The sequence below is a fragment of the Mus pahari genome, chromosome 2 (assembly GCF_900095145.1).
Source record: "Mus pahari chromosome 2, PAHARI_EIJ_v1.1, whole genome shotgun sequence".
Taxonomy (NCBI): Eukaryota; Metazoa; Chordata; class Mammalia; order Rodentia; family Muridae; genus Mus; species Mus pahari.
Window position 1 is genome coordinate 66,777,180 of NC_034591.1, and position 15,283 is coordinate 66,792,462.

A 15,283-nucleotide genomic window follows, 5' to 3' on the forward strand; every position below is an offset into this window, starting at 1 on the left:
AAAAAAAAAAAAAAAAAAAAAAAAAAAAAAAAAAAAAAAAAAAAATCTGAAAGTCTGACTTGCTTTTGACTGTCACTGTCACAAAAGGAGCAGAAAGCAGCTGCTTGGTTGGACTTACATGTCCTCTCCTCACAATTGAAAGTGTTCTGCCTCTGCAAGCAATTCCCCCACCAGCCTTCCTGCCTCAGGAGCTGGCTTCTCTAAAACTGCCATGACTCACCTTTCAAAAAAAAGAATTCCCTACTCGGTTTGCTTGTGATGCGGCACAAGCCTGATGAACTTTGCTTTTTACTAAGCCAACCTCCATCTCCCAGCTTTACCAAGTTAAAACCTCACTGTGTAAGTTAAAATAAAATCAGGAAGCTTTTGAGTTCTTAGTTAAGACCACAAAGTCTGGGCTAGGTATTTTTTATTTTGTTATTTAAGCCTCAGGACAATGTAACTTGACCTTGACTTAATTTAACAGATAAGATGTTAACTAAGGTGAAAGGCCCTAGGCTTTGACAGGAGTTGGTTGAATTCCTTTAAAGAAAACTAGGTTTCCTCAGAAGGCAGGCTCTTAAACCTTCCTACTTGCTGTATATTTCAGCTACTTTGTGGTTATGAAAAGAACTCTCTTCACTTGGATTCTACATTAAACTGCATGCATGGTCTACACTTGAGTCTGAGCATCTTTAAAGCTCCTGGGTCCAGATAAATAAAGATCTTAGGTGACTATCAAACACCTCCAAAAAGACCTTAGTGTCTCAAATACCCAGGTGTTCAAAGGGACTATTTTCTCTGCTTCCCCGTGGCCCATCATGCACTTCCGTCGTCTGTAAGCTCTCCTCATGGCACCCAGCTGGCTCTCCCAGCCAGCTGACATGCGTTTCCAATCTGCTCTGCTTTGTCCACTGACATCATGTCCCTCTCCTGTTCACGTGTCCAGTGATTTCTTATTCAATGGTTAGTTTAAATTCCACAGCCTTAAAGCCTTGGATCCAAGATCCGTATCCCTGGTCCACTTCAAGCCAGCACCTAGACTGTTTTTCCTACAAAGCCTTCTCGAGCTTAGTGGGCTTTATCATAAGCGCCTTCATGTCACCCTTTAGTTCTTAAGACCATCCTACTTATAAGTCCTTATACAGAAATTCTCCCCATTCAACAGACCCAGTTCTGTGTCACCTGCTGGGAAACCTTTGGTCTGACCCTTGCAGGACAGTTTACCTTCTGTTCCACACACGGTGTTTGCTGCACACTGATGTAATCCCCAGGCTGGTGCCTGCCCTAGATTTCTGCCTGGCTCTAGGGACTGGCCTACCTCCTTTCTTGGGTAGCTCTCTGCTATCCTACCACCATTCTGGAAATGTGCAAGGAAATGGTGAAGTTATATCTTTTGTGCCTCAGTTTATCTTTTTAAAAAATTTTTACATATAAAGAATGATATATTAGCTAGTGATGATTTATAGTCACCTTAAAGTCCACAATGGGTCACCTTTTCCTTCCAAAAGCCCCTTGAAGCTCCTATTAAATAGTTTGTCACTTGATATGTCTAGCTTCAACAGGTTCTCTTCTTTCTTTATTTTTTTTTTTTTTCCCCGAGACAGGGTTTCTCTGTATAGCCCTAGCTGTCCTGGAACTCACTTTGTAGACCAGGCTGGCCTTGAACTCAGAAATTCGCCTGCCTCTGCCTCCCAAGTGCTGGGATTAAAGGCATGAACAAGCTCTCCTTTTAAGCCAGTCTTTTCTTCCATAAGCCTGGCTTCCAGTAGGCTGAGCTAGACTCAGCCCACTGTCCCTTCTGATGACTAAAATCTTCTCTGGCTACCTCTAGGCCCAAAACATGTGAAAATAAACAGCTCATAATAAGCATAATATGCTTGCAGTTTCTTTTGGAGATGGAGCAGAAGGATAACAGGAAATGCACAAATCATTGTAACTGTGTCCAACACATCCTCTCAGCAACTTCAAACAGAGGAAAACATCCTGGAGCTGGAGAGTTGGCTCTGTGCTGAAGAGCTCTGTGCTTACCTTCCTGCAAGATGACTGGAGTTTAATTCTCAGTACCTCTTTTGGGTGGTTCACGACTGTTAATAAGTCCAGCTCCAGGGGCTCTTGATACCTCTGCCCTCTGTGTACTCATGTACGTGTACACACACACACACACACACACACACACACTCCCCCACATAAATAAAGGAGTTGGAGGAGGGAGAGGAGGAGGAAGAGGCTGTCCTGATGGTGCTATTTGCGGCTGTTCCACAGAACACACTAGAGGCTCCCTCACTCCTACTCCACTCCACTGCCAGTGGCATTCCAGGGTGAACAGAGGCCCTGTGGAAGCCCCCAGCTTTTGCCATAGGACCATCTTTTCAGATCATTCTCAACGCGACCATCACTTTCTCCCTGATCATTCTGGGCAGTTGGGACCTATCACCTACCGAGAGACCACACACAGCTCAGGTAGACAAGAAGGCACAGGAAGGCCGGCAGGCAGGTACTTCTACCCTTCCCCAGATTTCTCTCCTTCAAGTTCGTCAGCATCCCTTCTCTTGATTTTATAAGTGGTATCTATTTCTCCATCATCCAGCAGACAATGAGTTTGAGGAAGTAACTTGGTTGTCAGCTAATATTGGGCACATGAGCCTTGGGCCACTTCAGCCCCTCCCCTTACAAACCAAACAAGAACAGCAAACAGGAAACACTCGTCTTTTAAAAATTACTCTATTATTATCAAATAGAACCACAGTATCCAAAAGGTATTTAGAAAGTTCTATCCCCGACTAAATGGCCCTGCATCGCGCCTGCGAGTGGCTGGCAGCCAAATCACTGCCCCCGTGCAGATTGTTTTCATCCATTTTATTGTCAAGGAAATTAACAGCCTGAAGGGGTTCCCCAGGCCCAAGCACTCCCCCCTGGGGCCCTGGGGAAGCAGGCAAGAAGCGACCTGGTCTCACTACCCCGTCCTGGGGAAGAAGGGACGGGAGGGAAGGAGGGTTCACAGCAGAAGGGCTTGGGGCGCCCCGCTCCCGCCCACTGAGCTCAGTCTGGGGGCAGCCGAGGTACCTGTCCCAGGGGCTTTAGACCCTTGCACACGGCTGCGCATCTGGCCGGGGCAGGGGCGGGGCGCATGCTCACTCGCCCGTGTGGGTCCGGAGGTGGTACTTGAGCGACTGTTTGTAGCGGAAGCACTTGGCGCAGTGCGTGCAGGGGTAGGGCCGCTCGCCTGTGTGCGCACGCTGATGCTCCAGCAGGTGGTGCTTCTGCGTGAAGCGCTTGCCACACTCGGCGCAGTGGTAGGGCCGCTCACCCGTGTGGATGCGCCGGTGTTCCAGCAAGTGGTGCTTGCGGATGAAGCTCTTGCCGCACTCAGGGCAGGCGTGCGGCCGCTCGCGGGAGTGCACGCGGCAGTGGTTGGTGAGCTTCGATTTCTCACTGAAGCTCTTCTCGCACTCCGGGCACTTAAAAGGCCGTTCACCAGTATGAGTCCGCTGGTGGCGCAGCAGATGCGACGGGCGGCTGAAACTCTTGCCGCACAGGCTGCAAATGAAGGAGACTTCGTGCTTCCCAGCATGCACACGCTGGTGGATCACCAGGCTGATATGCAAGCGGAAGCTCTTCTTGCATTCTGGGCACGTGTAGGGCCTCTCACCCGTGTGTGTGATCTGGTGCTTGGTCAGGCTTGACTTGTGGCTGAAGCTGCTGTCACACTCAGGGCATTTGTAGGGCTTGGGACCACCGCCACTGCCTGAGCTGGGCGATTTGGGACGCGGTTTGAGCGAGTGCTTGGGGTTGAAGGCTGACCCGCGCTCGGGGGAGGCATAGCCGCTGCGTACCCGGTGGATGCGCTGGTGCAGCGTGAGTTGTTGCTTGTGGCGGAAGCTGATCTCACACTCAGCACACTCGTAGGGCCCCTCCTTGATGTGGTTACGCTGGTGGATGATGAGGTTAATCTTCAGCCTAAAGCTTTTGCCACATTCCATGCAAGTGAAGGGCCTCTCACCACGCCGATTCCGCTGCTGCTGGCTAGAGTTCCCACGGTTCTCACCCAGGTGCCGTTCACTGTGCCCGTGCCCGTGCCCATGCCCATGTGTATGCCCATGAATGCTGGGCGCCAGCCTCTTCACTGCTGGGTTGCCCAACTGCAGGGGTGGGGGGCTTTCCTCGCCCTCGGGGGACATCTCCCCAGGTAGGGGGGTCTGGTACATACTGGCCTCGTACCTCCCGGTCAGCTGCCCAAGGGATTGCAAGTGCTGTGGCAGCTCGTCCTCCTCTTCCTCTTCCTCCTCCTCCTCCTGCTCCTCTGTCTTGATCACGATCCCCTCTGCTCCAAAGTTAGAAAGAAAGCATTTAGCTACTTTCTAGAACACCTTTATCCTGGATAAGTACATGGTTTCAACCTCACCAACAGACTTTGTGCTACAAACTCTCTCTCTCTCTCTCTCTCTCTCTCTCTCTCTCTCTCTCTCTCTCTCACACACACACACACACACACACACACACACACACACACACACGGATATATACATTTGTCCACATTCCTCCTTTTGGGAAATCTAGTTTCCTGTCCCATGAGTCCTACCATCAGACAACTAGCCATGAAACTCAGAGCTTAACAGGGCTCTCGGCAGCAGGCTTTCAGCCTCCTGGTGCTCATATTGTGAAGCTGCTGGAGGCTTAGTCCCCAGTGGGGGAAAACCAGCCTCAAGAACCGTCATATCCTGCCTGAGCGCATTATTTTCATGGACTCAAGTTTGTGAGCACCCGGGGCTGAGTATCTTCTGCAGTGGTAGCAATGGGCACTGCTGACTCATTATCTTCTCCCTCTGCATTGCTCTTCCTTCCTGAGCCCACCCGGTGAGCCCACCCGCGGATTCTCATTACCCACCTCTCTCATTTCTTCCCCATTACTTCTCAGTCTGTCTTCCTTTGTGTCCCTGACCTGTGAGTGACATTCAACACCAATTGAGGTTCTCTGGTAAGACTCAGGCTGTGGTCTTCTGTGGCAACTCGGAACTGCAGATGAAGGTCTCATTATGCAGCTAGAAACAAGGTGCTTTTAAAACACCAGCCTTAAGGCTTCTTTTAGAGTGCAGTACCATGCATGCCCGACTGGTGGACTTCCTTTACCTCCAAGCCTCACTTGTCCCATGGACCTAAAGAACGCCAAGTTTTCCAGGGGCCTCTGAGAACCTAAGCAATTTCTGACTCAGTAATCTGGCATTTCCTAACCAGTGTTAGTTGGAGGTTTTTGTTTGTTTGTTTTTAAGTCAGGGTCACTCTATATAGCCCTGGCTGGCATTGCTGGTCTCTGCCTTCTGAGTGCTGAGATTAAAGGTGTGTGCCACTAAGCTCAGATATTTTTGTTTTTGTTTTTTTTTTTTGTTTTTTGAGAATTAAAATATTCCTCTCTTCCCTTTCCTCCATCGAAGTCCTCCTTGCTCTCTTTCAAATTCATGACTTCCTTTTAAGTTGTGATGATTACATACATATACATGTGTGTCTGAGTGTATTCCTAAATATAACCTATTCAGTTTGTATAATATTACTTGTATGTATGTTTTTAGGACTGACCATGTAGTATACCAGATTTAAAAAAAAAAAAAAATCTCTCTCTCACACACACACACACAGAGGAGGCCATCATGGTGGCCAGAGCTGTCAGATCCCCTTGGAGCTGGAGTTGCAAGCAATTTTGAGCTGCCTAATGTGGGTGCTGGGAACTAAACTCTGTCCTCTAGAAGAACAGTGCGTACTCTTAGTCATCAAGCCACATCTCCAGCCCGGTTGCTGAATTCTAATGAATTTTTTTCTAGAGCATTTTAACCTGTGCTCTTAACCTGAGCATAGCACTGGAAGAGGACCAAGTCAAGCAAGTATGGTCACATTTCACAGCTGGGGTATCCAAGCCCAGAAATGGAAGAATGTTTCTAAGTAAAGTAACAGGTTGCAGGCCATCTGGTTTACCCTGACAGACAAACTAAGCTGGCAATGCCTGTGGCATGATGGAGCTCATGGGTTTTGTTCAGTGTGTGTGTGTGTGTGTGTGTGTGTTTTAAGATTTATTTATTGTTATACACTGTAGCTGACTTCAGACACACCAGAAGAGGGTATCAGAATGAACTCATTATGGGTGGCTGTGAGCCACCATGTGGTTGCTGGGATTTGAACTCAGGACCTTCGGAAGAGCAGTCAGTGCTCTTACCCGCTGAGCCATCTCGCCAGCCCTATGTGTTTGTTTTTTTAAAGACACAGCTTTTCTGCAGCTCTGGCTGTCCTATGCAAATCAGGTTGGCCTTGAACTCAGAGATCCACCTGCTTCTGCCTCCTAAATGCTGGGATTAAAGGGCTGGGCCACCATGCTCTCCCTGTCTTGTTCAGTTTTTTGTTTTGTTTTGTTTTTTGGAGACTCCTCAGGCACACATACTGTAGAACTTCTAAAGTAGTGGGTCTCAATATGTGGGTTGAAACTGCTTTGAAGGTCAAGCCACCCTTTCACAGGGGTTGCCTAAGATCATCAGAAAACATAGATATTTATGTTATGGTTCATAACAGTGGTAAAATTACAGTTATAAAGTAGCAACAAAAATAATTTTATGGTTGGGGGTCAGCACAACCTGAAGAGCTGTATTAGAAGGCGCTAGCATTGGGAAGGTTGAGAACCCCTGCTCTAGCCTGTAAACTGCAGCGTTCAATCAGCAACACAGGCGCGCTAAGTGAGCCGTCGTCACCCCGGCCTCTGTGTACTCATCTAAATGTAAGGAATTAGATCCCGACCACTTGACCAAAGTTGGCATGAGATTTTTATTAATTGAAAACATACCAATTATAGCCACACGAGGAGTGTACATGCTTGTACTCCCAGCACTTGGGAGGCTGAAGCAGGAGGATCAAGCTATAACTGGAAACCCTTGGTCTCAAAAATAAACACCCGCCATTGAGGACTGGAGCAGCAGAAAAGCTGTCATGAAGGCTGTCCCAGGATCAGCACCAAGTGTCCTACTGCAATGCTGTCCTCATGGGGACTAGAATGAGGGAGGACACGGGATTAGGAGTTAACAAGGTCTATGACTAGAGTCTACCAAAGAAAGATAGGAGTCTTCTTTTTTAGTTTAAAAGGAAAACCCCAGGGCAGGCTGGATGTCAGTCTTAGTGGCTGCTCAGAGGCGGGTGGGGCGGTGGAGAAGGGAGGGAAGCTGTGCTGCTTTGAGTTAGGCTGGCACGGGGCAGAGAGAGGTGAACTCCAGGGAAAGCTGCCTAGGCTCTGGCCAGCTGCAGGAAGGTTGACAGGGATGTGCAAGGGAAGAATGAACCCTTTCTAGGTTGGGACTCAGACTGGCAAGCAGAGCCAGCAGATCCTCGCAGCAGCTCACAAGGACTGCTCATAGATGTTTTACAAGAAACATGCTTTTCTTGCAGGGTGTCATTTAGCACACACCTTTGTTCCCAATACCCAGAGGGCTAGCTTGGGCTACTTAGACTCCACCACCCAAACAAAGCAAAACAAAAGTAGCAGACTCCAGAATCACTATGGTGCTGTGATGAATGAGGAGGAGGCTGGACCTGCCACTCACTACCTATAGGCCCTGGACCTGTTTCTGACCTCATTGCCTTTGAATTCTTGTTTGAGCCAAGCTTGGGCAGAATAACTTCTTTGCTAGCCTGGGAGATTCCAATAGATTCTGAGCTTATTAGGACCACGTGCTAGGAGACAGGGCCCTCAGCAGCCCCACCCTGCCATCCCCAGAACTTACCTGTGCAGTTTCTCTGCTGCACCAGCATCTGCTTGAGCTCACTGAACTCGCTGGAGCCTTCCGTGGACTCCTCGAGCACATTCTCTTGTTCCTGCATGTCCAGGTCTGGCTGCTCTCCACAGGGGTCACCCAGCTCTGAGTCCTGAAAGCCATGTTCCTCCACTTGTCCCATCAGTGGCTCTGGTGTCTCCAGACCTTCTGAGCCCTCATCGTTGGTCTGCACCTCGATCTTAATCACGATGCCATCATGTGCTGAGGGAAGGTGAGGACACACAGAGCGGTCATGGCACATCCCCAGGTTTCTACAGTCCTAGCATTTACATTCCAACTGGTCTTTTTTAAAAAAGAGACCCTAAAAAATACAATAGAATTAATGGTGAGCAGGAAGAATTTTCTGGACACTTCGTAGTAGTCTTGAATGCTAATACAAAGTAGAGTCAAGTTACAATAGATTAAAACTTTATTCTCTACAAATTGTTTAGAAAACCATTTTACTTTCCACGCTAGGCAGTCAAAGCCCCGCTTTCCTCTTGTTGGTCTATTCATGTACCAAAGAGCATAACAAGGAGAGCTGCCCCTCACTCTGGCCTGTTTCTGAGAGGCACACTTGCAGAAGGCCCTTCTCCTGGACCACATCATTTTCCAGCATATTGCATGGCTGTGAGAGGGGTGTGTGGGTTTTGTCTGTTAGACAGAACATCATTAGATACACGGCTGTAACATTTGCGTTCTCTTGATCAAGTCAATAGATCGACTTCAGATGGGCTTTATAGATACAACATCATTCTACACAAATGGCAACACAACACATTTTTGCTTTTCAGTACCATGTTTTTTTTTTCTCTCATAATCAGCTTTCTCTTCTCATTTCTCTATTAGGACCATGAAGATACTCCAGGAATTAACCAAAATTGCTTCCATGTTTATATAGATATATTCACAGCAGCATATATACATTTATTTTTTTCTTGGGTCACAGCCTCCTTTTCTCTGTGAATAAATATAGAAATTCCTTTAAGCTGGTTTCCTATGGTGCTAACCACCCTTTAAAATGATACAATGTCACATCCTGCGAAATGCTATAATTTATTTAGTTATTCCCAAATGGAAAACCTTTGAGTTCTCATCCTTTACTACAATAAACAATACTACAGTGTTTGTTTACATCCCCAATTATAAAAGTGTTTCATTTCTATGAGTTGCTTAGCAATGTGACCACAGAGTCCAAAGCTTAAATATTTTTAATTTTGGTGGATGTTACAAGATTGCTTTTTCAATAAGGCTATGACAGTTTATCCTTCCACTAAGCTGTAGAAGAGAACCCTTTGCCCACATCCCTGACAACAATGTCTGAATATGCTCATGTGGCAACTTACTTAGACTTTGATTTTTATTTTTTTTCTTTGTTTTGTTTTTATTATGTAGTCCTTGCTGACCTGGAGCTCAGAGGTCTGCCTGCCTCTGCCTCCTGAGAGCTAGGATTACAGGCATGTACCAATATGCTTGGCTGATTCTATTTCTTGGAGTGGGAGGTTTGAATAGTATTTCCTTTATCTATTGGTCCTGTATGATTTTGTGAAGTGAGTACCATCTCTCTCTTTTCTCCCCCTAGAGATGTCTTGTGATGCATCTTGGGAGGTGGAGGCAGGAGGATCAAGAGTACAAGGTCACCCTTAGCTGCATGTGCTCTTAAGTGCTGAGCTGTCTCTGTAGCTCCTATTTTTCACTTTTGAGAGAGGCTCCTGTTAAATTTTCCATGCTATCTTTGAATTCACTCCAACTTAGTCAGGTCTGAAATTTGTGACCTCAGCCTCCCAAACTACCAGTCCTGGTGGTCTGGTTATGTTTTGAATATTTTCTAAAGGTTCACATGAAGTGAGTTTGGTTGTATGTAATGGGCTGAGAGGGAGGGGTGTTAAAGACAGCTAGACTGGGGGAATAGCTCTTGTGAAGGCAGTGATGCTGGCGTAGTCATGACTTTCTCTTCCTCTCACCATCAGGAGCATCTGCCATACTACGATGTAGCCAGGACTTCTGAGAGTAATGAGGTGCTGGCTACCAGCTCTTGGAAGGCAAAACTGTAGGCTAAACAAACTTGCTTTCTTTTCTAGCTTCAAGGTTGTACTCTGCAGCTCAGGCTAGTCTGGAACTCAGGGTAAAGCCCAGGCTGACCTTGAATTTTGATCTTCTCCACCTTTACCTCCCAAGTAATGGGAATATAGGAGTACATCACACATGCACAACAAAACTATTTTCTGTATAAATTACCAATTTGGGGGGTAGTTTGTTAGAGAATACAAAACAGATTTAAAAACTCCCCCTTCTCCAATCCTCCCTCCTTCAACGTATGTCCACTTGTGTTGCTTGTTTTTATCCCGCAAGTCCCATGGGTTGTGTCTCTTTACCCTGTCTTCAATCCATATTAAATTATTACATCCACCCAGACACATGACTTCCTTAATTCCATAAACTCCTGAAAGTATTTTACTTGTTTATTCTTTAAAACAAAATTTCAAAACTATGCTCTCTCTGGACCGTTGTGAATAATTACATAGGCAAGCTAGGTCACCACTGTAATCTTAACACTTGAACTGGGGCAGGAGGACTATGACAAGCTTGAGACCAGCCTGGGATGCAGTCATCCAAAGTGGGATTCAGTAACAGCAATCCAATGTGGAAAACAAACAACTTTGGAAATGAGTCTCTTCTGAGGATAGGCAGAAACTTTCCTCGGTTAGCTCACTTAGTAGAGAATGAATGCATAGTCTTACTGTATAAGGACAGGTCAGAGCCAGGCCTACTCTGCTTTTCACTTTTACAGATGCACGTTCTGGGGATCTTCATTTACAGAAGTATGTGGGTAGGCTGGCATGTGTGCAGTTAGGAAATGCCACTTGATCCTTTGAATTTACCCTGAATTACATGCTACAAATACCATGTGGTTAACATATCATCAACCATTGGCTGACCACTAAACTATATTCTTTTAATTGCGTTGAAAGCAAAATATTGCAAAAAAAACCTAATTTGCAATAGGACTGCCATACAGGTCCAAGAGCAATGCCCTTCTGGACACGTGCCCTGCCAGTCTGGATGATCTCTGTGGTGTTCCAGAGGTTTACACCTCAGAAATCTCCATGTAAGGCCGGTACGACAGACGGGGGTTCCCTTTCATTTCTTGTGTCCTTGGGATAGAACCTGGGATCCCATGAAAGCCAGATATGTCTATCACTAAGCTGTGCTTGCAACCTTCACTTTACTTTTAAATTTTGAAACATACCCATTACATGTGAATAATGAAATCATATTAGTTCTGTACTAGAAAAAAATCAGGGTATGTAAACTTTACAACTGGCTCTGAGCTGAAGAACCGGCAGGCTGTCTGCAGGCCTCCGAGGCCTCAGATGCTGCTGTGAGAAGCTGGGTGGTCAATCACACAAACCAATAAATGCTCTAGGTCCACATCAACTATAAGCTTTTGCTGTTAAATTTTTTTGCTACGTAGCACGGGCTGGTCACTTTGAACTTCAGGTTCTCTTGCCACAGCACCATAAGTGCTGGGATTATAGGTGTGTGCTGCTATGCCAATATTTTGTTATTTTATCACAGCTGTCTGTGTGCATACTCTTGTGTAGACACAAGCTGACAGATGATAAGCTGAGGCAGGATTAGAAGGTGGGACATCTGGAAAAGAGACAGGATCTTTGGAAACGAGTCAGGCTTGGGAAGATTTGCCAGAGACTCGGAGGATGTACAAGACTGAGGAGAGATAGCTAACCAGCCATGTGGCATACATAGGACAGTATAAATGAATTAATATAAATTAAGAGCTAATTGGGGAGCAAGCCTAACTGAAGGCCATAAATATTTATAAACAAGTAAGCATCCATGTCATTATTCAGGAACTGGGATGAACATAGAAAAAGACCAAACAGCTACATCATTTCATCTGTGAGGACCTAGGTAGGGATCTTTTGTGGGAACCTTCCTGCCTCTGTGTCCCAAATGTTGGGACACATGTGTCACTGTACCTGTTTGTGATTGATTTTCTATCTCTGTAATCAGTTTTCATAAAAATTGTTATGAGATGGAAAAACTCAATCCTATGAGCTGATTTGAATATATAAAGGATTACTTGTTAATGGAGCTTATGCAGTGTTATATTTGAAGAAACTTAGTTAAAATAAAAAATTGTTTAGTATTTTTTTGTTTTGTTCTCTAGGGCAAAAACCTGTTTATATTTCAAATATTTTTGTTTTGGGGGGGGGGCTTGGGAATGAAGATTAAGTCTAGAGACTTTTATGTTTGAGTACTGGCCTTAACCTCAGCCCTCTTTTATTTTGAGACAGGATCTCTCTGGAGCCCTGGCTATCCTGGAATGTAGACCAGGTTGGACTTGAACTGAGAGATCTTTCTGCTAGCTTTCTAGGTGCTGAGATCAAAGGTGTGTACCACTGAACCCTGCTCCTCTTTTATTTCTGAGATAGCCACCAAGTTGCTTAGCCTGGTCTTGAACTCCAATCCCCTCATCCTCCTAACTAACTTCTAGCAGTCTTAGGAAGCCCACAGGTCCTAAGTACCGTGTTCACAGTGTCTACTGAGTACAGTGTTCCAGTATTTCTGTACTTGGTGTGAAACCCAGATACCACAAAGGAAATGACTGATTAATCTCAATATATTAAAAACTTGAAATGGTTATAACACAAATATAATACTATACAAAAGTACTCCCAAAATTAGGGAAATCTTTTTTATAGATATGACAGTTAAGAGATAATACTTTTGGTTTTGTTTGTTTTTAAAGAGAGGTCTAATTATGTCGTTCAGCCTGGACCTCACGGAGATCTGTTTACCCAGTCTTTCACTGCTGGGATAGATGTGTACCGCCACACCTAGCACGTCATTAATTTTTAAAGAACTACCATGTCCAGCATGGCTTTTAGAACCTAGCACAGTAGTAGCTGGGAGAGGTAGAGGCAGCAAGATCAGGAGTTCAAGATCAGAACAGAATAAGACAAAGGTGAGACTGCATGACTATCACTCTTCTGTTGGCACCAGTGGCTCTCAAGCGGTGGGTCACGATCTCTTTGGGGTTGAATAACCCCTTCTATAGGTTGCATATCAGATAGCTACATTACAATTCATAACAGTAGCAAAATTACAGTTATGGTGCAGCAACAAAATAATGTTATGGCTGGGGTCACCACGACATGAGAAACTGCATTAAAGGGCCGCAGCATCAGGAGGGATGAAAAGCACTGGTTACCCAGAGCTCCTACCAATCACACAAAGCTAAAAAGTGATTACTGGCCAGGGTATATGGCTTTATTCTCATGCTTAGATGGAGGCAAATAGACTGGGGCAGTAGTTGAAGGGCATTTGCCAATATCGAGTAAACGTTTGTATATCTAGAAAGCCCAACGTTTTAGATCATTGCAGGGATCTACTTATAAGGGTCTTTACTGGTGCACTAAAACTTGTGAGCTCTGTGGAGAGAATATCTTGTGTATTGTGCGGATTCATGACCTGTCAATTAAAAAGTCTATGGCCTATGGCTTAGACAGGAAATAGAAGGTGGGACATGTGGGAGGCAGAAAGGATTCTGGGATAGAGCGAATCTCAAGAGATCCACCCAGGAATATGAGACGGATGCATGGCACCTGAGCACAGGTAGCCAGTCACTTGGCAGACTGCAGATTAAAATAAATGGGATATTTTAAGCTGTATCTAGTCAGAGAAGAGCCTAGCTAGATGGCCAATGTGTCTGTAACTATCCGAGTCTGAGTCTTATTTCCGGGAGCATGGGGCTGGAAGGAAAAACTGAATATAACCTCAGCAGAGCCCCCCAAATATTTATCAACAGGAGAGAGTACACACAATTATAAACACTACAATCTGCTATTAAGCACAATCTAGATTTAAATATTTGGATACATAATGTCAGATATTAATCCTCCTGCCTCTGCTTTCTGACTGCTAGGACTGAAGATATGAACTACTTCACTGGCTTAGATACTTTACCGAAGAAAGCTGGCAAGTGATGTGCTTCTGTATTATTTGAACTTGTTTGCAGTAGAATGCATTCATTATAATTTACAATGTATGTGTAGGACATATATAGAAAACTGGAAAAAAAATAAAAAGGTGACTCTTAAGATTTTACTAACATCATCCCATCCCAATCTACCTTTTCCTTAAGACAGGGTTTCAGGTAGCCCGGCTGGCCTCAAACTCACTGTGTAGCAAGGGATTCCAAAGATTCATGTTTCTCACCTCCTGTCTCCTAGACACACACCTGTATGGTCACCTCTTGAGCTAGTTAGACAGGACCATCCCTCACCAGCCACCAAATTCAAGGCTTCAGTGACCTGATGAGGAGCCATGGGGACAGTTGACACTTGTAGCTGTTCTTTCCCTAGAGATGATCATCTTTACCTTTGCTTGGCCACACATCAGCTCCAAATTCTCTTCAGTTCCCTCAGCTGGTATTTATTTAGTTTTATTTACTTGTAAAAAACCTTCTGGGGGCTGGTGAGATGGCTCAGCAGGTAAGAGCACCCGACTGTTCTTCCAAAGGTCCTGAGTTCAAATCCCAGCAACCACATGGTGGCTCACAACCATCCGTAACAAGGTCTGGTGCCCTCTTCTGGAGTGTCTGAAGACAGCTACAGTGTACTTACATATATTAAATAAATAAATCTTTAAAAAACAAAAAACAAAAAAATACCTTCTGGTGTACCAGGACCTTGCACAGCTCCACTCTGTTTTCAGATCTCCTGCCTCCTACGTTGTTTTTTCTTTTATTTGTTAGGTAGTAGCAGGAGGATCTGAGTGTGATGCCAGCCTGGTAGACAGCGGGTTCTAGGACAGCCCAGACTACATACAGAAACCTTATTTCAAATAAAACAAAACCAATAAAAAAGGGGTGTGTGTGGTTGTTCTTACAGAGGGCTTGGGTTCGATTCCCAGCACCTACATTTGACTCCAACTGTCAATAACTCCAATTCCAGGGGATCCAGTGCCCTCTTCTGAACTCCATGGACACCAGGCATGTATGTGGAGCATAGACTTACATTCAAGCAAAATATTCATACACACAAAATAAAATAAGTGAGAATTTTTAAAAGTTAAGCTAGTGTAGAGAGAACATCTTAATGTCTGGATGTGGCACCTGTCAATAATAAATTTAATGGCCTATGGCTTAGGCAGAACATAGGAGGTGGGACATCCAGGAGGCAGAAAGGATTCTAGGGGAGAGCCAGGCAGGAGATTCCCCTGGCTCTGCCCAGGAAGACATGAAGAGATGGTCACATGGTACATGAGCACTGGTACAGAATGTAGATTAGAATAAATGGGATAATTTGAGTTTTGATCTATTCAGAGAAGAGCCTGGCAATATGGCCAAAGTATTTGTAAATATATTTTGAGACTGAGTCTTTTTTTTTGTTTGTTTTATTTTTCGAGACAGGGTTTCTCTGTATAGCCCTAGCTGTCCTGGAACTCACTTTGTAGACCAGGCTGGCCTCGAACTCAGAAATCCGCCTGCCTCT

The 15,283-nt window shown here is 45.2% G+C and overlaps 1 protein-coding gene across 3 annotated transcripts in view; it reads right to left on the reverse strand.

The window, feature by feature from the left end:
- Positions 1-2,823: 2,823 nt before the first annotated feature.
- Positions 2,824-15,283, reverse strand: part of Znf777 (zinc finger protein 777) — a 27,494-nt gene continuing 15,034 nt past the window's right edge. For all 3 annotated transcript variants that reach the window (XM_021191051.1, XM_021191050.1, XM_021191052.1), the window contains exons 5-6: positions 7,734-7,985; positions 2,824-4,303 (exon numbers count right to left, since the gene is read on the reverse strand). In XM_021191051.1, coding sequence (XP_021046710.1) covers positions 3,114-4,303; positions 7,734-7,985 — 1,442 coding nt within the window. In that variant the 3' untranslated portion in view covers positions 2,824-3,113. The remainder of the gene's footprint in view (positions 4,304-7,733; positions 7,986-15,283) is intronic.